A 24,440-nucleotide genomic window follows, 5' to 3' on the forward strand; every position below is an offset into this window, starting at 1 on the left:
TATCTCCCACTGCAAATATGTTCCCACTCTAAAGGAGCATGTAAATAGACATTTCTTTTAATTCTGAAGATTCCCACCCTTTTTGGCAGTCCAGATAGTTTGAAAGACACAAAATTATCTCCTCAAGTTAGAGGCTTCCGTGAAGCCAGCTTGGAACAGAATGACCTTAAGGCAAAATGTCAAGGAGAAAAATTCTCAGGGTTTACCCCTAGTTCTCTGTTGAAATGGGAGCCAGGAGGTGCTTTACTGCTCAAAGGACTGATGGGAACAAAATGGAAAGAGAGAGAAAAGAAATGGAAGCTTATACTTCTATCAAGAAGAATTTTTTTTGGTCTTTTTTTTTTTTAATATATCTTTATTGATTTCAGAGAGAGGAAAGGAGAGGGAGAGAGAGAGATAGAAACATCAATGATGAGAGAGTCATCGATCGGCTGCCCCCTGCAAGCCCCCGACTGGGGATCAAGCCCGCAACCCGGGCATGTGCCCTGACTGGGAATTGAACCCCGATCTCCTGGATCCCAGGTCGACGCTAAACCGCTGAGCTACACCCGTCTGGGCTATCAAGAGGAATTTTAAGGGCTGTGGAAAGTGTGGACCCTGAAGATGAATTCATTTTCATCTCAAGTCAACTCTGAGCCACTGGGCTATCCTGGCCCAACCACAGTCCACAGCCATAGAAGGGTTTTATTCTTAGGTCTAAGAGCAAGAAGCTGATCTGGTGAGTAGAAGAGGGTTTTGAGAGGCTGGAAAAATAAGTCTATTGAATATCAATTAGCAGGTGCCAGGAACCTCATCAGTAGTACCTCTTTTTTTTTTTTAATTGAATTTATTGAGATGACTTTGGTTCACATCATACAGGTTTCAAGTGTACAATTTAACAAAATATCACCCTCACACTGCATTGTGTGCCCATCACCCAAAGCAAACTCTCTTCCCATCACCATTTTCCTCCCTTTGCCCACCTCCACCTACCCTCTCCCCTTTCCCTCTGGCTATCACCATACTGTTTGTATCTATGTGTTATATATATGGGTTTTCACTTAATCTCTTCACCTTCTTTCATCCAACCCCCCAAGCCCCCTCCCCTCTGACAGCTGTCAGACTATTCTCTGTATCTATGAGTCTGTTTCTATTCTGTTTATTAGCTTATTTTGTTCATGACATTCCACTTATAAGTGAGATCATATAGTACTTGTTTTTCTCTGACTAGCTTATTTCACTTAGCATAATACTCTCCAGGTCCATCCGTTCTGTCACAAAAGGTAAGATTTCCCCTCCTTTTTTTATTTTTATGGTCGAGTAGTATTCCATGGTGTGAATGTACCACAGCTTTGTTATCCACTCATCTACTGATGGGAAGTTGGGCTGTTTCCAAATCTTAGCTATTGTAAACAACGCTGCTAAGAACATAGTGGGGGCATATATTCTTTTCAATTAGTATTTTGGATTACTTTGGATCTATTTCCAGAAGTGGAATCACTGGGTCAAAAGGCAATTCCATTTTTAAATTTTTGAGGAAACTCCATACTATTTTCCACAGTGGCTGCACCAGTCTGCATTCCCACCAACAGTGCACAAGGGTTCCTTTTCCCCACATCCTCGCCAGCACTTGTTCGAAGATTTATTGGTGATAGCCATTCTGACAGCCGTGAGGTGATATCTCATTGTGGTTTTAATTTGCATCTCTCTGATGATTAGTGACACTGAGCATTTTTTCATATGTCTCTTGGCCATCTGTATGTCCTCTTTGGAGAAGTGTCTATTCAGGTCCTTTGCCCATTTTTTAAATTGGGTTGTTTGTCTTCTGGGTGTTGAGTCGCATAAGTCCTTTATATATTTTGGAAATTAACCCCTTATCAGATGTATCATTGGCAAATACGGTTTCCCATTTAGTGGGATCCCCTTTCATTTTGTCGATTGTTTCTTTTGCTGTGCAGAAGCTTTTTAGTATGATGTAGTCCCATTTGTTTATTTTTTCTTTTATTTCCCTTGCCTGAGGAGACATATCTGCAAAAATATTGCTATGAGAAATATCTGAGATTTTACTGCCTATGCTTTCTTCTAGGATTTTTATGGTTTCACAACTTACATTTCATTCTTTAATGCATTTGGAGTTTATTCTTGTATATGGTGTAAGTTGTTGGTCTGGTTTTATTTTTTTGCATGTATCTGTCCAATTTTTCCAACACCATTTATTGAAGAAACTGAGACTCCATAAAAAATTACTAGATCTAATAAATGAATTCTGCAAAGTAGTAAGATACAAAATTAATATTCAGAAATCAGTGGCATTTTTACACATCAATAATAAACTATTATAAGGAGACATTAAGGAAACAATCCCATTTATTATTGCAACAACAACAAAAATAAAGTACCTAGGAATAAATTTAACCAAGGTGGTAAAAGACCTGTACTTGGAAAATTATAAGATACTGAAGACAGAAATTGAGGAATATACAAGTAAGTGGTAGCATATACCGTGTTCATGAATACAAAAAATTAACATCATTAAAATGTCCATACTATCCAAAGTAATCTACAGATTCTACGCAATTCCTGTTAAAGGACGAATGGCATATCTCACAGATGTAGAACAAATATTCCAAAAATTTATATAGAACCACAAAAGACCCCAAATAGCCTCAATAATCTTGAGAAAGAAAAACAAAGTTGGAGGTATCACACTACCTGACAATCAAGCTATTCTACAAGGCCATAGAAATCAAAAAAGCATGGTATTGACACAAGAACAGGCATGTAGATCAATGGAACAGAATAGAGAGCAGAAATAAACCCACACCTTAATGGTCAATTAATATTTGACAAAGGAGGCAAGAACATGCAATGGTGTAAAGTGGTCCCTCTTTTTACCTCACAGATCAGTTTACAAAAGAGGAAGCAGAGACGGGGGGGGGGGGGGGGGGGGGGGGGTAAGTAACTTCCCTCTAGGTACACAGCTAGTAAATGGTAAGGACCGCACATGAACCTGAGGTCCAGCTGAACCCACAGCCCACAGAAGGAAGTGGAGCTCTACGCTCTACAGTAAGAATTAAAGGTTGTTTTATATATACATACATACATACATATATGAACACATATATGATTATATTATTATAATGTTTATATTACAATGTGTATTATTATAATTAATAAATATTATACATGTATATATATGTAAATATTGCCACATGCATACAAATATGACAAGTTATAAGTCAAATTGTTAACACTAGGAAGAACCACTTGTGGGTTTTTTGCCCCTTTAAGTGCTATCTATGGTTTATCTAAATCCCACACTTAAAAATAAAGTTAGAAGAAACAAGGGATTGAATGTGCACCCTTCTAAAGAACTTTGTTTTCTAACTGCTGAAGGAGTGTTTGCTTTGTTTAATCTACTAGAATTATTTATGTTCTAAAAACAAAAAGTTGAGCATCTTCTAAGCAACATAGTATTGTTATTAACATAGACCTAATAAAATGGAATATTAAGTCTTTTTACATGTTCTGATTGCCTTGAAGGAGAAGGCACATCCAGTTTTTGCATTTACTTTTTTGAACCTTTTCCTGGGTCTATATTACTCTTATCTTGGGGAAAAAATTATTTAATATAAAAGGCTAAAATACAAAACAAAAACAGTTTTAGTTTTGGCTTTTAATTGTGCCTTGGCAGCATCAGTTGGCAAGGCCGTTTTGATCCATTTATTTTCCATTTGTGAACTGGAAAGTGATACGTGCCTGGCTAAGGGAGTTATGAGGATACCTGTTGTACTGGATGTGAATTGCTTTGAGTTCTTTGAAAAAAACATAAGCACATAAATTCCAGTTATCATTATGAGGAAACACATAAGCTTCTATGACCTTTTGGTTTACATTCCATGAAATGCACTGAACAGGCCTCTGGACTGTTGAAAACATCCCAACTCGATATTGAGCTCATTGCACTAAAACAGGAGGTTTTGCTTGGAGTATTTGCATCTCTGAGTGCTCTCCGCTGGTTAACTGGTTGTCCTGGGTAAGAACTGGAGGTGGCTTTGGGAGGAAGACAGGAGTTGGGGGTTTCCACCCTGCTCTTGTGCAGGCAGGGTGTTCTTTGGCTCAGGGTGGCATCCCAGAGACCCTGGCTCTTCCTCTGTAATTTGTCCCCAAGGAGACCACATCAGTTTCTCGGTAAACACCCCAAGATTTGAGGAAGGTGAGATGAAGCTGGTTCACTGGGTCTATAGACTTCTCCCAGCTGCTTAGGACCCCAACAAAACACATGGCCCTGGTCTCCTGCCTTGAGGGCAGGCACAGCACCGGGACTAACGTGCGCTTCAAGAACACGGAATACATGCCATGAAAGGAGATCATGAATTATAGAAAACCAGTCTCTGGAAAAGTACTTGGCTTTTTAAATCCTCTAAAAACAAGCTTTCCTAAAACCCCATGCCTCTTAAGTTCTAGATGATAGATCCATCTTTTTATTTAAAACTTCATCTTATACACCTACCCCCTCTAGTGGTATAAAAAAAAGCATGAGATGACAAATATCTGAAATTAGATTTGGAAAACAGAATTTAGAGAAACAATTAGAAAGTTCCAAAGTAGCAATGGAAATAACTTGAAAACAACTTGAACCAAACAAATTGAACGAACAGCAGGGAAACACTCTAGTTAGTTCTTACTATAGTCAAATCACATACATAGCTTCACAGTTCATAAGTAGTCCTAACATCTCTCCAAGGCTGTTTTGAGAGAAATCTTACAAGAATGTGATAGAAAAGTGACAGCTTAAGAAACAATTAGTTTAAATTATATTTATAACAAAATAGAAATCAGAAAGGAAACTTTTCAAGCTACAGGAGCCTCTTGTCTCTCCGGGTCACACATCCTTAATGTTGGATTTTCCTGAGAGCAACTTCATTCAAGGACTGAGCTCCTTTTCAGGTTTAGTTCTGTAGGAAACCACTGTGACTTAACTGCATGCCCCTGTAGCTGTCAGGTTGCTGTGCTGTATGTTGATAAATCCGCTTGAGCACTAAAGCAGACATGTGCATGGGAGTTGTTCTTTTGAAAACACCTTTCCCTTTTCTTTCTTACACCAACATGTATGGGCTGTGCAGCCATCACTCACGCACCCACGCACCCCCCACCCATAGGTGAACATCACTGCCTGTTGCTGACAGTTCTGAAACAGAGCTGTCATTCAAGTGTGGCAGCTCTGCAGGCCTTCACTGCCCCAGCATGACACTTTCCTGGTTGTCACTCATTGGGAAAGCACCTGCTTTGCTCTGTGACTGTCGTGCAGCCCAGGCATGCACCAGAACCCTGCTCCACCCCCAGCACCAAATTGAGATGTCCAAGTAGTGTACACAGAGCCTGCAGCATTGAGACACCAAACTGGCAGAAGGGAGGCTGCTGAGAAGGCACATGCAGTGCTCTAAACAGTACTTCTCAGGCTTTTTTGTGCATCTGGACTGCCTGCAGGGATGGTTAAGACACAGCTTCTGATAGTTGAGCTGGGCTGGGACCTGAGATTCTGCATTTCTAATAAGCTCCCAGGTGATGCTTTGGCTCCTGGTCCTTGGACCACACTTTGAGTAGCAAAGCTCTAGAGTATACCAGTTTTCAGAAACAATTCTTTCAAGAACCGTTTGGAATTCAGAAACCTGTGAATCTGCACATCTTGCGACTGTTTACAAGTGAAGTAGTGCATAAGCCACCACCTGAAGTCCTAGTTTTCACATGATAGAGAAACTTTAAGTTGGGAAAGTTCCTTTAAAATTACAGGATGGTCACGAATCACACACAATTTCTCATCAACTATAACGTGGCTTTAAATTAGCTACATCTGGTTAACCACCTTTTAATGATCTTCCTAACCTTGGTTTATTAACGCCATATATTTTAAAGAAGTCTCATGATTTAAGTAAGCCAAAGCTAGTGATGTGGGCAGATGGCAGAAGGAACACCATCACAAAACCTGCCACTCATTGTGTAACAGATGACGGTAGCAGCCCAGAACTGTCCCTTTGTTCATTTTGCTAATGAGTGTCCTCATTGCTGTGGGTCTGAATAGTTAATTACTTGCAGTTCCTACAGCTGACAGATGGTGGGGACAGAGCTAAAGGTTAACCTCGCAAGAACAGGAGCTGTGGATGGCTATGTGGAGAAAAATCTTTGAGTCAAATGGGTTTTCCTTGTTTCCTACTTTTGTACAAGATTTTTAGAAAACAAATTTAGGCGTTAGCTGCTACCAGTTACAAATTTTACACTTCACCTGATGAATTCAGACAGTTCTTGCTTAGTTTATGGTAAGGTGCTCATGTCATCCACTGTGGATGTTCATATTCTGCCACTGTTAGGAACTGCATTTGCCTATTAGGGCAAATATTGTTTGTTTGTTATTTAAAAGCCTTTTTAGTCTAGAAATACATTCTGCAAGAATTTTAAATGTAACCACGTGGGACAAGAAATTAATAACTGAATTCCTCCTCTAGTAAGAAAACGGTGTTGTTTATTAACTACTAGGTATGTTAATGAAGAATAAATCGAGCTCAAGTAATTTAAATGAAATGGTGAATCAAACTTGTGAAGATTTGTAATTGGGATTAATGCAAAACTTAACATTATTTTAAATATTAACTCTGATATAACTACATTATTAAGTCACTTGATTTTTAAGGAATTATTAATGTAATACAAAACATTGTAGCCACTTATTTTTCTTTTAAACCATCATGATCACGGAGGAAAACATTTTAATAATTTACTTCCAGATATCTCTAAAGTTAAACAAAAATACAGTTCCAAAAGGAAAGCAGCATATTGGGTGGAATGATTTTGTTTTTGAGGGGAACTTTATTCTTGTGTATTTGCAAATCTTGTCCATTTGCAAGCATGGACACTGCTATAAAAAGAATATGTTATAATTCATCTAGAGATTACTTTAAAGTTCAAAAGTATTCTTAATGTCTATCAACATTGAAGCAAGGCATATAGAACCTTCTATCTCTTTTAGCCTAATATAATGACTTTTAAGCATACTCTTTAATATTTTGAGATGGCATAATCAGTTTAATATTTCACATCACGAAGCATAAAATTCTGCACCAGCTTCCCCAACCCATTACATCTTAATTTTTTAAATAACGTGTGGCACTAAAATGTAGCCAGCCATAAGCGAGTACATTCAGATGTTTCAATAGCTGTGAGACAGACCAGAAGAAGAAGAAAAGCAGAGTAGCTGTCCCTATAAGCTTCTGCTGCGTAAAAATAAAGCCTCTCCCATAATGGACATGGCAAGATTTAAACAAAGGACTCACATAATAAAAATGTAAATGAGTTGGCCTTCCTAAAACTATAACTTTAAAGTCTTTTGTTGTACGTTATCCTGAAACCTCCTTACAAGGTAATCACTGTTTGCCCAGAGATTTAAACCGAAGTCTTCAATAGCATTCAACGGCCGCCCAGCCCCAGTGTGACAGGCATGCAAAGCCATGTTAATGTTCAGAATATGAATTGCCTCTGGGTGGCTCCTCCACCAAGCAGAAAACCAACTGTGTGGATATCCGTGTGCCTGATGGGCTCCATGCGGCTCCCAGCCTGAAAACGTCACCACTTTGACATGTGATGTGCTCCTCATGACACTGGCAGCACTGACACTGGGAAATGCCACAAAGGCAACAAGGCCCCCCCCTTAACGGTGCGCTTGGCCACCCCCTGCCGCTGCCGGGCCACGGGCTCCCCGGCCTGCCTAGTTACAGGCGGACAGCACTTCAGACACACACAGGGGGACATGTGGGTGGAGGGGGCCCAGCTGCCTCCCCGGACATAGCTTCCATAATGAATTGACCTGAATGATGAGGGCACACAAACAGTATGATATGCATTATTCCTGTCAATAAAATGTCCCCATGTGCTGCGGGCTTTGTACAGAATGTGCTGCCGCCTTTCTTCCAGCAAGCTCTATTTACTCCCCTTTTTGCTATTCATATTATAAGTGTGTAATAGAATTCAGAAAATTATATGATAGCTCTTCTGTATCCGTCTTGTCTTGTGTTGCATATTTAAATCTTTGGTTCCTTGCTTAGAAATATGGAATTCCCCATCTTTCAGGACTCTTTGGGCATAGACATCGGCCCTGCAAAATTAACTCCAGAAAAGGAATGTTTGGAGTACAAAGTGGAAAATGAGAGACTGCTTCAAGTCATTGCAGAACTCGAAGAAGAAATCCAACTCAATCTCAAGGAAAATTCATTACTAGGTAACTGTTTAAAGTCATTTTTAAAGAAAATCTATACATTGGGCACTTCATAAAATTCATAGCTATGTTTGTCCTTTCCAAACATAGATTTGTCTGGTTATTTACATTTAAAATATCATTTTGATAGCCATCTTTGATTTTCATTTAAAATGGCATTCCTTGCTTGGGACAGAGGATATATGTAAATATTATAATTATATTCCTGAGTCATGTCATTTTAATTTAGGGCTTTTAATTTTTTTTCAAGCCAAGCATTGACATTTGAAAAAATGTGCTAAGCTATGCTCTATTTCACTTAGAAATATTATAAACAGATATAAACTTTTGTTAATTTCTGTTTCATATGCTTAATTAGTTATGTAAAATTTATAACATTTAAATACTTATAAATACATATTGAGATATGCTTTGTGGAGGAACAGGGTCAGCCTTTCAGGAAAATATACTTCAACTTACTACTTAATTATCTTCAATATTTTGGTACAGATTTTAAGTACTAATTTTTGTTTGTAAACTTGTAACCCCCTTTTTTACATACCACGAACACTGGTAAAAGTTGCATTTTAATCTCCAAAGTTAGATTGCTTGAAGTATTTTTTCCATTTACTGTTATCTTTGTATTTATGTTAATTATGTAATGTCGCCCTTCATCTGCAGTATGAAAGACCAATGAGTCAGTAATAAAAATTCACGAAATACTGATAAAATCATTTCTATTACAATACCCCTGAATATACAATTATACTGTGCCAGGGTAGTTTAGCTTCTCTTCTGATATGGTATAATAGTGCTTTCTTAGGTTTTGGTTGTCCTGACTGAGTCAAAAAGTGCCACCTGCTGAAGCACTTTGTCTAGGCTGTGACTAACAGCGAAAGTGTCCATTGCGGGTATTGATGAAAGGCTTTCAGCCCTCAGCCACACTTGTATCTTGAACTTAGTTCTTAATCTCTATCTGACCAGCCGTCTGAACAGCAGGAAGAAGGCTGTGAATGTCAAGGGCAGTTGTGAAGGTCACAGTCCTGCTAGGACTTGCGTCCACCGTGCCTGCCAGTGGTGTACAGCTCGCTTAGAAGCAGGCGTTTTGAATACAGGGCATAAGCTTGTAATTTCATGGTTGCTCTCTGTCTCCTTTTGTTTACAGAAGATGAAATTATAAATCTGAAAGAGATGGCAGAAAAGGATCATAAAACCATTCAAAAGGTACTGTAACTTTTTTTACATTGATGAATGACTCTTTTAAATTAAAATAGCCCAGTTGGTGAAATAACGCTGTGTCCTGCTTGTCTTGTGATATAAGTCGGTTTTTATATTTAATCTCTCTTGTTATTTGGGTAGGGTCTTTAGTTATGAATAAGGATTCCATCTTGATATTGGATTAATGTATAGATACTTCTTTTATTTGGGATAACGGAGTGTCTACCTTGTTGACTGTAAGGAATTGAAAAGTTAACATGATACAGGGAGGGCAGAGATGTGTTTGTGGAAAAATTATATTGTTAAGAGTGAGCAGTTATATTCTCAGGTCAGATGTTGGTTTATGCTCATTTTTCTTTATATGAATGAATTGAGTTTATGTTATCCAGGAAATTTGCATTTAGAACTGGAAATTCTTTTGGTGTCATGAAGATCAAGATTTCCTAGTGCATTCAGCACAGCAGAACCCAGGTGGGGTGCTCCTGCTTTGTGCTTTCTTAGCCCAATGTATTACCCCTATTGCAGCTCTCGAAACACTTTTGTGAGAGGGTCAGTCTTCCCTGCCATACTGTAAGCCCCACGAGGGCAGAGGCTGCACAGTCTCAGTCTCTGGCACAGTCCCAGTGCTGAGCACAGTGCATGGCACACTTAAAAATACTCTTGGAGCCATTCACAGAATGAGAATGTACTTCTAATCCATATAATTTGCACAATTTACAGATGAAAAAGTGGACTTACCTCCCTGAATTATTCTAAATAAACATACCTGCTTTCTACAAACTGAACCTAGTATCAGTTTCCAAATAAAAATTAGATAAAATTTAAAATTCAGTTCTTTAATTGCACTAGCCCCATCTTCAGAGCTCAATCGCCACAGGGGCCTAAGTTTAGGTTCAGATTTCAACCTGATTCTGCAGTTTAGGGTGTTCTTATGTTTTAAGTAAAATTACTTTCAAGAACTATATTTTAAAGACATGGTTACCCTGCTCGGTCAGATCTGGGAGATGTTGTCTATGATAACTGAATCCATCAGGTTTCCACAGAGTGGTTTCCTGGTCTTGCCCTTCACCCTGTTTGCAGTGCTGATGGTGCAAATCCTGTTCCTACAGAGATAGCAGAGTCTGAAAGCAGACAAGTCTAATCTCCCTGGCATCAAACTCTAAGGTTAAAAATAAAATCTCAGCTTGTTAGTTTCACTTAAGAACCTGCAAGGGAACCATCAAGTCCATTTAAATGTTTCTAAAGCTGTTCAGTCTACCTGTCACTGGTGGAGGTGAGTTGTGCAAGCTTACTCTTCTCTGTGTGGAGTATAAGAAATTATAGCAAAAAATCCCACCGTTGGGAGAATTTGAGATCTTGCTTCCTGATGTTGTCCTCAGTTTGGTTCAAATAAATGCTTATACAAATTCAAAAAAAAAAAAATTAAAAATCAATCAATCGGTCAATCTTACTGTTAAGCTACCCCTTAGAAAGAAGCGTACCCTGGGAGTGGCTGGTCATACCCGGGTGAGCTTGCATGTTTTAATTAATTCCTGCCTCAGCTTTCTAAGTCTGCACTGCCCAGTGGCAGCCACCAGCCATATGTGGCTACTGAACACTTGAATTGTGTCCAGTGTAACCGAGGATCTGAACTTTTAATTCTATTTGATTTTAAGTTTTTAAAATTTCAGTTTGAAAACTGATACTTATTCCAGTTATTGAAAGTCTTTATGTATATTTTGAATAACTTGGGTATGTGAATCTACTTTTTCATCTGTAAGTTTTATGAACTTACAGTGTAGATAAACTGAGAGATGTATGAAAAAGTGCTTTGTCAACTAGAAAGCACGTCAGGAGTTGTTCAGCAAGTGAGAGCTGATATTTACTGGTTTATTTCTAATATCCTTCACTAATCAATTCATTTCTCAGTGTTTATCAATTGCCTTTCAGTGCCATGCACTACTGCCTAGCTACCATATACATATTTTACACACACACACACACACACACACACACACACACACACACACACACGGCACTGCTGTGGAGGAAATCAAGTCTAGAGGGAGAGATAAAACCATAGGGCAATGTAACAAGCACTGTAATAGAAGCCTGCGCATAGAGAAGAGATGCCTGGCTTTGCCTGGAAGGTCCTTGGAAGGGTACACAAACAGTTCCACACCAGCCTCACACTCTTTTACCTGAGCTGATTTTTCCAAGCAGGTAAGAGGGAAGAAGAGCTGGGTACAGTGTGAATACATAGTGCATGAGATATGATGTGGACCCGTTTGTGACTTGGTGTGGCTCGAGCATGAGGCAGGAATCTGGAGAGACGGTGTGGTAAGAATTTGCATTGGGGTAGGAAGAGGGGAAATCTGGGGTATGGGGAAGAGGTAAGCAGGAAATGGAAAAATGGAAAGGGCCGCTCAGAAGCCTCTGGATAAGTCACATGTTCCCCCTTTTCAGCCTTGGATGCAATGAAAAGCAAGTGGAAAACGGGACTGAACTTGGGTAGACTGACCTCCTGCCATCTGTCTGGGCTAAGAACTATCAATTACGGGATTCAGTAGCTTTTTTGTTTTAGTTCCAATCATCTAACAACAGCTGAACCTGTACTCCAGCTGTGGCCACAATAAGAATTTCTTCCTGGGAGGAAGACAGGCCAGCAGGCAGATTACAGGCCAGTGTGTGATGAGCTCCGGGAGGCAGGCGGCGTCGAGGGCACAGTGGGCAAGCCCGACCTGGGTGCGAGGGTGCGAGGGTCGGGAAGGCTGGAGGAAGGGCACTGAGCTAACTCCTGAAGCGAGGTCAGAGTTCCAGGACAGGCCGAGGGCGCGGGGAGGGTAAGAACCATGCCAAAGAGAAGTAAGCGCGTGCCATGTGCAGCACTGAAGGGGACCTGAGAATAAGGGGTGCTGAGAAGCAGGGCAAGTGGCAGAGGACTGCTGTTTATTCCAAGGGGTGTGAGGGGCCTGAGTGCACTGGGGAGCTCTGAACATTGAGGTAGTAACCGACCTGTGTTTCCCAAGGAAAACAAATGGGAAGGAGGAAAATCGGGAGCCGGAGAGGCGAGTTAAGAGGTTACTAGGATAAACCATGGAAACTATCAAGTCCTGAGACAGAATGGGGACAGTGACACTGGGGATGATGGGAAGGGGTGCACTCAAAGGATGATTAGGCAGCAATGGTTACAGTCATTGATGAGGCTGGAGGCGGAGAGATACAGGAGAGGGAGAAGTTAAGCTGGATAGCTTTGAGATGAAAGTGAAAACGGGTGGTAGAGCAGGGGGAGAAGCAGGAGAGGGCATTTCAGAAGCCATCGAGAAAGCCTCAAAAAGGAAGGAAACACTCACAGTGTGTCAAATGCTGCTGAGAGGCCAGGGGTGCTGAAGGCTAAAAGGGGGAAGGTTGGACAATGTAGCTTTGGTAACAAAATGGCCCTGATCATATTAATGAGAATCATTTCCCTGGAACGGTGGAGGGGGTCAAGTAGGGTAAATGCAGAAGTGGGGGCAGTGAGCCTGGCTGCCCTCTCAGAGCCTGGCTGTGGATGGCTAGTGAGAGGTAGGGAGTAGCTGGAGGGCGACATGGGGTTGAAGGAGCATTTTTAGTGATGTCGATGGGAAGGAGACAACAGAGGAGATCATGGATGAGGCGAGATCCAAGGAGGCAGGCAGGATGAGGGTTAATGGCCTTGGTGTTTGCTGGTAATTGACACCCGTTGGAAACTTGGTGACACTTCTTTTCAGACTAAGGTATGATGACTCAGCACAAAAAGAGTTTCCTTTCCTTCGGCCCCTCTCATTCCTTTATTTTCTCTAAATCTGCTGTCAACCTCCCACACCTTCAACTACATGCCTCGGCTCCCTTCTGAGGCCCTCCTCTAGCCAGTCCCCTGTGTTCTCCAGCCCCGCCTGGGGACTTCCCTGTGCTACCGGAGACAACCCAATCCTTGCCTTTTGGTGATATTGCAAATATATGAAGTTTTAACCCAGCGTAGTTGTGCCCTCCCTCTGCCTATGATTTCACATGAATCTAATTAGTACCCTTTCTTGTACCTAGTCCAGTTCTTCCAGTCTTCACAGCTTTTCTCACTTCTTGTACTCCATTCCTTTGCACTACTCCCTAGTTCACAGAGAACATGATGGACACTTGGGGTGTTTTTCTCTTTGGCACTCTCTTATTCTGTCACTTAGCCTACCTTTACTCCTTGTTATCAGGAGAGAGGACAATCTTCTTTGCCCTGACATCTCCTTCCACCTGTTTGCCGGACTCCATCTCTTCCCTGTTCTCCTCCAGGACCTTTCTTCATCAGCTGTTTTCTCTCTTGTGCCTTTCAAAGCCATGGCCATTCACTGTTCTTCAAATATCATTTAAAAGAACACCAGCCCCTTCTTCACTCCCCCGCTGCTCGTTTTCCTGTTGATCAGGTCACAATGAGATTCATATTGCCCTTAATCCTTTCCAGTCTCTTTCCTTCTTGAATTTTCTGCTATATGTGACAGAACTATGCCTCACATCACAAGTGCCTTCTGCAGCAATGCTTACCTCTGATCTTCCGCACATTTCTCCATCCCTTCCTAAGGGATGCCTGTCAGAGCTTCTCCTCCATCTTCCACTGAAATACTACTCTTGGGGCCTTGGTGTTATTGTTTTTCCTCTGGCTGACCTCAGACTCTCCCATAACTGGCACACCTGTTTACCAGTGACTTCTAGACCTTTCTCTCCTGCTTTAGGTTTTCCCTAAACACCACCTCCTTCATTTCAACTCTATTCTCATCCTCAATTTCTTTTTTTCAAAAGTAACTTATTTATTTTAGGGGGGCGGGGGAGAGAGAGAGAAAGAGAGACTTCAATTTATTGTTCCACTTATTGATGCATTCATTGGTTGATTCTTATATGTGCCCTGACCAGGATTGAACCCTCAACCTTGGCGTATCAAGATGACACTCTAACCAGCTGAGCTACCTGGCCAGGGCCACATCCTCAATTTCAGTGTTACATGCACTAGGAAGACTTCTTGGACAGTCTCCTTCCATCGTCTATGGTAGTTAAGGACCCCTCTGTGCGCCTACATTCTTGGGACTGTTTGCTCCCTTCAAGTCAGGAACTATGTCTTGTTTCTTTATATTCTATTCAGCCCTCAAAAATATTTGCTAAAAAAATATCAAAACATGAACTCATTACCCCTCAAACCTGGACGCTGCTGCACTCCTCATTTAAATTAATGGCATCGCCATCTATCCAGAGGATCAGATGACAAATCTAGGGTCATTCTTTACTCTCTCCTTCATATCTCATATCTAGTTGGTAACTAGGTCTGTAGGCTTTCAACATTTATCTCAAATCCCCTTTCTCTGCAACAACATTGTGCAGATTGAGTTGAGGCCCTGATCATTTCCACAGATTCTTCATTTTCTTGCCTCCATTCTCCTTTCTTTTCATATCTAGCTTCCACATTGCTGCCATAGTTACCTAATACCCTAATCTAATGTATTAAAACCTTCAACGGTGTCCCATTGTCTTCAGCATAAAATCAGGCTACCCATAATGTACTGAGTGATTTTTAAGTGCCACAAACTACTAAGCACTTTCCTATTTGCTATCTCAAATTCTTTCCACAATAACTCTTTATTATCCTGATTTTACAGGTGAGAAAACTGTAAAACTTAAAAGCATAGAATTAAGTTACCCACACAGCTAGTATGGAGCAGAGCTTTGAACCAACTACTGTCCGTTCCATCTCTGCCTTGCCCTCCTAACTGCGGCAGGCAAGACCTCTCATAATATCACCCGCATCTCCTTTTGCCTTCACCTCCTGCTGTTCCTGTGGGTGAGCGCCTGGGTCTCATAACACCAAAGGTTTCCCAGTTCCTCCCTCACTCCTCGCTCCCCTGCATTTGCTCTGCTGTTCTGTTGGCTGTTTCCTCCACCTTCCTCCTGCTCCAGCTTCTTGAATTCCTACGTATTTTTCAAGACCCTTGTCAATGCCCCTACTCCGGTGGAGTTAACACCTGCAATAGCATATCTTATTATAATTACGGTGGCTATGTTATGTGGATGTTTATGCTTTTCCATGACCCGAAGATTTGATTTAACATTTGTTCTTACGTTTTATAGTCGTTTCACATTGCTCTCCTACCTTACCCTAGATGCTGCGGGGGAAGGGATCTGCTCTAGCTGGTTTTTATACTTCCATAGCCGAACAAAATGCCTGGCATCTAAAAGGTGTTTCCTACATGTTTATTAAATTAATAAGTATATGAATTAATGGAATTGAATGGATGTCAAAACCAAGGGTTGCATTCTATCAGTGTATATACTACATGCAAATTTAAAATTCTGAGGCGAGTCATGAGAACGGTGGCCTTGCGGCATATGCTTTCATAGCTGTTTTTAACTGGTATGACATATGGTGTGAAATGCATGTAAATATAGCATAAAAAAAAACAAAATAAGAAGTAGGTTATATAAAGAGTAAATAGTTCTTTTTGTCCAACTAGGACTTGCTTTATTATGTATTGATATCACATTTTGGGGGGTAAGGAAGGTTGTAAATAAATTGATATGTTCTGTGTATATTTTACTTGCTTATATGATAAAAATATGATAATTATATGGTAATATGTTATTATTACATGGTAATCAATAGACATTTAATATTTTATTGAACTTATTGGGGTTACATTGGTTAATAAAATTATATAGGTTTAAGGTGTACAATTCCATAATACATCATCTGTATATTGTATTGTGCATTCACCGCCCCAAGTCAAGTCGCCTTCCATCACCATTTATCCCCTTTACCCTCTCCTGCCTTCCGCCACCCTCTCCTTCCCTCTAGTAATGACCCTGCTGTTGTCTGTGAGGTTGTTTTGTTTTTCTTAACCCCTTTACCTTTTTCACCCAGCCCCTCCTACCCTCTCCCCCTCTGACAGCTTTGAGTCGTTTCTATTTTGTTTGTTAGTTTATTTTGTTCATTAGATTCCACATATAAGTGAAATCATATGGTATTTGTCTTTCTCTGGTGGGCTTATTTCACTTAGTATAAGATTTAATTTTTTTCTTTAATCATATTGGGATCCATTTTTCTCATATTGAGAATCAAAATACATTTCACTAAATTCTTTTGAGTAAATTCAGGTATTCTGTTTTTTTTAATCAAAATGTAATGTTCTTCTTTTTCAGTTAACTGATGGTAGAGAAAAATTAAAGTATGAGCTTGAAGCTGAAAAAGTATTAGTTCAAGAAATGGTAAGGTGATTTACATTATATCCTAAGAAGCTTGAATTCAGGAATTTAATCATGAGAATTTTATAAACTATTTGTAACTGTTTATTGTGAACTATTCACTTTTCCTTTATCAATCTAAGTGCATGCATAATTATAAACATTTAAAAATGATCATTTGAGTAGTACTATAATAAATACTATGTAGAAGAGTCTTACATAAGAAATAGTATTTAAATTTAAAGCAGTGTACGAAATTTTTGAATTTTATTATACAGAGCCCATATTTCGAAGGATTTGTTATTTTTAGTTACAAATTGCCATAAGTGACAACAAAAAAAGGGCCCAGTTAGATATTTTGGCATTCTGTGTTAGTTTCATAAGAAAACACTGCCTTTTTATGTTCTTTTAAGAGAACTTTCCAGACGGCTGGTCTTTTATTTTATCAGTTGACTACCCGCCCCCGGGCCCCCCCACCTTACCCCCCGCCCAGCTTATGGGGTTGTACTTTGGCTTTCAACTGATCACCACTAGTATGTCTTTGTTACAGTAAACTGACTGTGTTTATTATAATCAAAAATAAAACACAGCTTGACTTGCGTCCTAAATGTGCTTGAAAAGAATATGATACTGTTTAGAAGAGAAAAGGTTGTTCATAGGAAATCAACACCACTTCAGATATTGAAACATTCCCCTTTTTACAGCTTGTCACACTTTGTGCCAAGTCATGACTGTTTCCCTAACTCGGTTTTGTTACTCTCGGCACCATGTGTTTTGGGTTCCTTGTCATAGAAATTAATGCAAAACAATGCTCCCGGACTACAATGAAGCCTTCTATGAAACCAACTTGTGAATGCAGGCAAGGAAAAAAATGATGGTTAGCTAGTCACAGAAACCATGTGGTGACAAATATGTTATTTTGAACCCTTTACTTTTAAATACCTGGCAGATAAAATTTGGCTTCATTATTTTTGTACACTTGGTGAATCTCTTCTGCCCCACACCATCCCCTTCTTTCCAAAGTCCTGGAGTTGCTTCTGAAAACAACGAAATGTTTCCAAAACAGCATGTTTTGCAAAGTGCTGTTATAGAGTGGGAAGCAACTATTACGTTGTAAGTTTGTTAGCAGTGTCAGACAAGAAATTAAACTCCTTAATCAGGGAGTTTGTGCCTATGCTAGGAGCAGACCCCATAGCTTTTGAATCACTTTCTCTTTATTTGAATTGTAAGCGGTTAACCGGTGCCATTCTATTGCCCACAGGGGAACCAATCACCTTTTATTTTGTTGTTTAGAAGTTTGTTGCGCACCCGCTTGTTGCCGAGCAGCAAGATCTTTCATCACAAACCCCACAACAGCACGAGAGCCTCAGTACCTCAGACCTAGTTTGGGGGTCCATGTTTTCAGTGGAGGGAGTAAGCTTACGGTTCTTATGACCAAGGTTTCCATGGCATACCTTTGGGCCCAGCAAGGTCACTATTTGGTGCCCCTTACCCCCCACCAAGGCATTCTGTTACTCACTGCAGGGCGGCTGGCTTTGTGGTTACTTGGGCTTCCTGTGTTTTTTTGCCAGAGTGTTTTTTTTCCAGAAATGAAGATTTGCGATTGAACCTAGATGGAGGAGTGGGAGAAGGTAAAGGGACCAGAGTCATTTTATAAAAATTAAAGAACTTTCTCATTGAAGGGTTTTTGTTCCTTGCTTGCCTATAGAGTTTATTTTCTGGCCTATTAAAAACATAGTTTATAAAGTCATAGAGCTGGTAGTAAAAAGGTATGATCAATAACTATAGCTAAGCAATAAAATATGGAGCAGCGGCTGTATCCTTAGATTGGCTTGAAGGGAAGCACGTGAAATATTTTTATATTTTCCTGTGACTCCTACACTTAGTGGCATTTTTTTTTTTTTAGATATAATTGACATATAACATTGTATTAGTTTCAGGTGTACAACAAAATGATTCGATATATGTATATATTGCAAAATATTATCATGATAAGTTACCATCAATTGTCATGCATAGTTACAAACTTCTTTTTGTGATAAGAACTTTTAAGATTTATTCTCTTAGCAACGTTCAAATATACAATACAGCATCGTTAACTATAGTCGCCATGCTGTACATTACATCCTCAGGACTTATTTGTTTTACTGGAATCGTGTACCTACTGACCACCTTCACCAATTCCCCCCCTCCATTCCTTGCCTCTGGCAACCACCAATCTGTTCCTTGTATCTATGAGAGCTTTTTTGTTATTGTTTTAAGATTTTACTATAAGTAACATGATATGGGATTTGTGTTTCTCAGTCTGACTTATTTCACTTAGCATAATGCCCTTAAGTTTCATCCACGTTATCACAAATGGCAAGATTTCATTGTTTTTCGTGGCTCAGTTATATTCTATTGTATATATGTACCATATTGTCTCTATCCATTTGTCTATCGATGGACACTTAGATTGCTACCATATCTTGACAATTGTAACTAATGCCTCAGTGAACATGAGGGTGCATATATCTTTTCGAGTTACTGGGTTTTTTTTTTATTCCTTTGGATAAATACCCAAAAGTGGAATTGCTGGGTCATATGGTAGTTCTATTTTTAATTTTTTGAGGAATCTCCGTAGTGTTTTCCATAGTGACTGCACCAACTTACATTCCCACCAACAGCGCATAACAGTTCCCTTTTCTCCACAGCCTCACAAACACTTGTAATCTTCTGTCTTCTTGATGAGAGCTATTCTAGCAAGTGTGAGGTGATATCTCATTGTGGTTTTGATTTGCATTTCCCTGATGATTTGTGATGTTCAGAACCTGTTGGCCATTTGAATATCTCCTGGAAAAATGCCTACTCAGGTCATCTGCTTATTTTTTAATTGGATTATTTGTGGGTTTTTGCTATTGAGTTGTATATTTTGGATATTGACCCCTTATCAGATATATAATTTCAAACTATTTTCTCCTATTCTATAGATGCTCTTTTATTTTGTTGTTTCTTTTGCTGTGCAGATGCTTTTTAGTTTGCTGTAGTTGCACTTGTTTATTTTTTCTTTTGTTGTGCTTTGAGCATCATATCCAAAAAAATTATTGCTAAAATCCATGTGAAGAAGGGTTTTTTTCCATATTTTCTTCTAGGAGTTTTATGGTTTCTGGTCTTACATTTAAGTCTTTAATTCATTTTGATTTAATTTTGCGGGTGGTGTACGGAGGGGTCTAGTTTCATTCTTTTACATGTAAATATCCAATTTGATAGAATTAGGATAGCCTGTGTCTCCACCCCTCCTACCAGTCTCATTGTGCCCCTGTGTGCGCTTTGTGCACTGTCCTATTGTAACTGAGCCTTGAACACTGTTGGCATCACTGGGAGGGATTGACCCTCAGGCTACTTATCCATGACCAGAAACATACCTCCCTCAGAATGATGTCTTCATAATGTAAATATTATCATGCCACACCCTATGCTTAAAATTATTCAATGGCATCCTATTGCATTTAAAATAAAATTAAAACTTCACACCTTCTCCTTGACCTTAGCACACCCTCCTGGCTCTTCCCTCTGCTGGGGTCATGGCATATGCTCTTTCTTCTGCTTGCAATGCTCTTCTTCCCATTTTTTAAAAAATAGGCTTTTTTATTTTAGAGCAGTTTTAGGTTCACAGCAAAATCAAGAGGAAGGTATAGAGATTTTCCATATCCCTTCTTCCCCTACTTCTACCCACTTCTCACATGTTTACTCTGTTTTGTTCTTTTGATCTTAGCCAAAATGTCATCTCAGGGGAGGTCTTTCCTGACTACTTCATCTAAATTAGTCCCACCTGTACTAGTCTTACTTCATTGTCTGTTTTGCTTATCACCGGACATTTGGCACCTAGGATAGCATCTGGCTTACTGTATGCACTCAATAAATACTTTTTTAATGAGTGAGGCGTGGTTTATTCAATATTTCTAGCAACTTCTTATAATGGTCTGGAGAAAGTTATTTTTAAACCATTATAATGGAGGTTAATTATAACATTGGCGTTGTATTTAAACCCACTGAGATCACCTAGACACAGTCCTTCATGGACATCAGTTACTGACCTACCAGACCCCAAGATTTCATGAGACAGAGTTGCATTCTTTTGAATTCTGATCTATCAGTAGGGGAGAGATATTTTTTTAATTCTTTTTAATTTATTTATTTATCTTTATTGTTGAAAGTATTACAAGTGTCCCATTTTCCTGCCCCAATTGACCCCCTCCACCTTGTTCCCACCCCCTCTCCAGGCCTTCACCCCATTATTGTCTGTCCATGGGTTATGCATATATGCCTATAACTTCTTTGGTTACTCTCTTCCCACCCTCCACCCCCTTTCCCTAGGGAAGAGATATTTTTGAAGATACATTATAGTTGATGTTTAGACACCAATGAGATTAATGGTTAGATGTATTTTTCATCATTGTTTAATTTCATAATAAGAGCACCCAGAATTAGAATCACTGGCATTACTTATAAATTCATATTATTAAGATTTGTATTACTGAAGCATGCATTAATAATATATTTTTTGCCATTTGTGACAATGCTGAGAGACTTGGAGGAAATTATGCAAAGTGAAGTAAGTCAGACAGAGGAAGACAAATACTGTAAGATCTCACTTTGTGTGTAATGTAAAACAAAAGCCCAAAACCAAACTCATAAATACAGAGAACAGATTGGTAGTAGCCAGAGGTGGGAGGTGAGGGTGGGTGAAATGGGTGAAGGTGGTCAAAGGTATAAACTTCCAGTTACAGGATAAGTCATAGGGATGTACAGCAAGATGACTGTAGTTAATAATACTGTATTATATATTTGAAAGTTGCTAAGAGAGTGGATCTTAAAAATTCTCACAGGAAAAAAATTGTAACTTTGTGGTGATGGATATTAATTAGACTTTGTGGTGACATTTTGTAATATATACAAATATTGAGTCATTATGTTGTACACCTAGAATTAATGCAATGTTATATGTCAATTACATCTCAACTTCTATTTTTTTATTTTTATTGATTTCAGAGAGGAAGGGAGAGGGAAAGAGAGATAGAAACATCAATAATGAGAGAGAGTCATTGATCGGCTGCCTCCTGCATGCTCCCCACTGGGGATCGAGCCTACAACCCTGTCATGTGCCCTGACTGGGATTCCAACTGTGGTCTCCTAGATCATAGGTCGATGCTCAACAGCTGAGCCACACCGGCTGGGCAATTACATCTCAGTTTTAAAAAATATTGATAAAGTGTTTTTTATGCCTGGAAATTATAATTGGTTTTCTTTTGAGAAACAAAAGCCAGCCCGGCTGGGAGTGACTCAACGGCTGAGCATCGACCTAGGATCCAGGCGATCAGGGTTCGATTCCCGGTGAGGGCACATGCCCAGGTTGAGGGCTGCAGCTGATCAATGACTCTCTCATCATTGGTGTTTCTATCTCTCTCTCTCTCTCTCTCCCTCTCCCTTCCTCTCTCTGAAATCAATAAAGATATATTTTTTAAAAAAAGAAACAAAAGCCAAATTTATTTGTTCATTTCTTTCATTTGAAGCACTCCTTGATGATATCCTTTGCCTGAGACCCTATGCCATAGTCCTTAATCACACAACTGCAACCAACCACTTTACGAGGTTTTCCCTCTCTGTTGATTTTAGAGGCCTTAATTAGGCTGATTTGGTGTTCAGCACAAAGGGCCTCTACCAACTTGACATATGTGGGTTCATCACAGTTGGATACAAGCACACAAAATTGGGCTTGGTGCTAAATTCACATAGAAGTCCAGGTGCTTCTGCAACAAATTTGAAATTCCATTAAGTTAACTCGATGTTTTAGTTTTGCAAACCACTAAAAGCGGGTTTCTAGACCTTTTAAATTAAAATTATATTCATATTGCCCTGGCCAGGTGGCTCAGTTGGTTGGAGCATTATCTCATGCACCAAAAGGCTGCAGGTTCTATCCCCAGTTGGTGTGCAAATGGGAGGCAACTGATCCATGTTGCTTTCTCACATCAATGTTTCTCTCTTTTTCACCCTTCTTCTCTCTCTAAAATCAATAAACATCCTTGGGTGAGGATTAAAAAAATAATAATTAAAATAATTATTATTTTGTTAATGTAATTCATTACATTATTGAAGTTTGACTACTAAATTATCTGAACTTTCTCCAAAAAAATCTTATAAGGCTTGAGATTTATAGCTATTTTAATAATATATGAAATAAATTATTACTACATTATCAAACAGTGCATGCTTCTTTCTTTATAATCTATGATGCTTGAAGACTGTATGGGAGGCAACTGATCCATGTTTCTCTCTCACATCAATGTTTCTCATCCTTCTCTCTCTAAAATCAATAAACATCCTCAGATGAGGATTAAAAATGCTAATGACTCTAAATATTTACAATTTTGTCTATTTCTGTTCACTTTAAAATATATATATATATCTGAGGAAGGGAGAGGAAGATAGAAACATCAGTGATGAGTCATTGATCAGCTGCCTCCTGCACACCCCCTACTGAGGACTGAGCCTGAAACGAGGGCATGTGCCCTGACAGGAATGGAACCACGATCTCCTGGATCCTAGGTCAATGCTCAACCACTGAGCCACGCCGGCCAAGCCGTTCATTTTTTTTTTAATGTTTTTTTTTTCTCTAAGTACAAATTTATTTTCTAATTCATATTCAACATTGTAACTTATTTTCCCATAATAGTTTTGGCAGTCAGATGGTTTAAGCTGCTACTCTTTCATTGCTTAAAAAAGTTTTACAGAAAATTCTCCTTTTTGATCTTTGCAAACAATAACAAATGATACAAGCCTTTAATTTTACAGGTTAGTAAACATAAAGAGGAAATGGAAACAAGAAGAAAGCTTGACAGCCCATTTGCCAAGGTTTGCATTTAAGTTCTTTTTTTTTCTTTTTCTTTTATTCTGTGCCTCTCTTGTTTTGGCATCTGGGTTGAAGGATCTATACATAGCATATGGAGTTTGCTATGAATAGCAAACATCTGAGTTTGAAAGAGAAGATGCGTAACAGTGAGTTAGGAAGTGTGAATGGGAGACCAGGAGACTGATATTGAGAGCAGTGAGAAGGAAAGAGTGAGTGTAAGCAGCCAAGAAAGAAGACTTGGCATAGGGAGAGTGAAAGGTGTCATCCTCGTGTGCTGATGATCAGGCTCAATGCCTTGTCTCCAGATTCCTGTCCTTTCTCTCCTACCTTTATTCTCCCACCTTCTTACTAATAAGATACAAACCTCAGGCTACCACCTCCCCACACTCCACTTTTCTAGGTGTTTTCAGAAAGCATTGATGTGAAGGTATGTTTTTCTTTATACGCTAGCATCAATGGGAGGAGGAGGGGGAAAGCCCAACTTGCGAATTAAATCCATCCAGGGGGGATTGCGGGACTGGGAGCAGAAACAGATCCAGGTCCTTCAGGACAGAAAACTTTAACCCTGCTATTCCAGCTCAGGGCAAGGGAGGAAAAGAGAGGGACGTGAATCTGAAGAATGAAGTGAGAATAATAAAGTTGGTTCTTTCTGTGTGCCAGGCCCTGAAATCAGTCAAGGGGAAAGAGGACACTTTGTCGCCGTGGCCCTCACAACCCAAGACACCATCCAAGACTAGAGATGATTTGAGGCCACATTCTTTCTCCATCAGTCCAGTGCACTCTAAGACAAAAAGAATTAAGTCTCCAAGGAGGTCTTTAAAGCAAGAGCACCATATGGTAAGAACTGCTCACATGGCCAAACCCTGTGACACCTTCATCTGAACCGGGGCCCCTGCTCTG

The 24,440-nt window shown here is 39.6% G+C and overlaps 1 protein-coding gene across 1 annotated transcript in view; it reads left to right on the forward strand.

Moving 5' to 3' along the window:
- Window positions 1–24,440, forward strand: part of LOC308567053 (uncharacterized protein C10orf67, mitochondrial) — a 95,763-nt gene that overhangs the window by 23,152 nt on the left and 48,171 nt on the right. The window contains exons 6-10 of the mRNA XM_081158220.1: window positions 8,101–8,248; window positions 9,390–9,448; window positions 16,610–16,675; window positions 23,483–23,542; window positions 24,201–24,377. Coding sequence (XP_081014346.1) covers window positions 8,101–8,248; window positions 9,390–9,448; window positions 16,610–16,675; window positions 23,483–23,542; window positions 24,201–24,377 — 510 coding nt within the window. The remainder of the gene's footprint in view (window positions 1–8,100; window positions 8,249–9,389; window positions 9,449–16,609; window positions 16,676–23,482; window positions 23,543–24,200; window positions 24,378–24,440) is intronic.

The sequence above is a fragment of the Miniopterus schreibersii genome (genome assembly GCF_964146895.1).
Source record: "Miniopterus schreibersii genome assembly, chromosome: 1".
NCBI classification, from domain to species: Eukaryota; Metazoa; Chordata; class Mammalia; order Chiroptera; family Miniopteridae; genus Miniopterus; species Miniopterus schreibersii.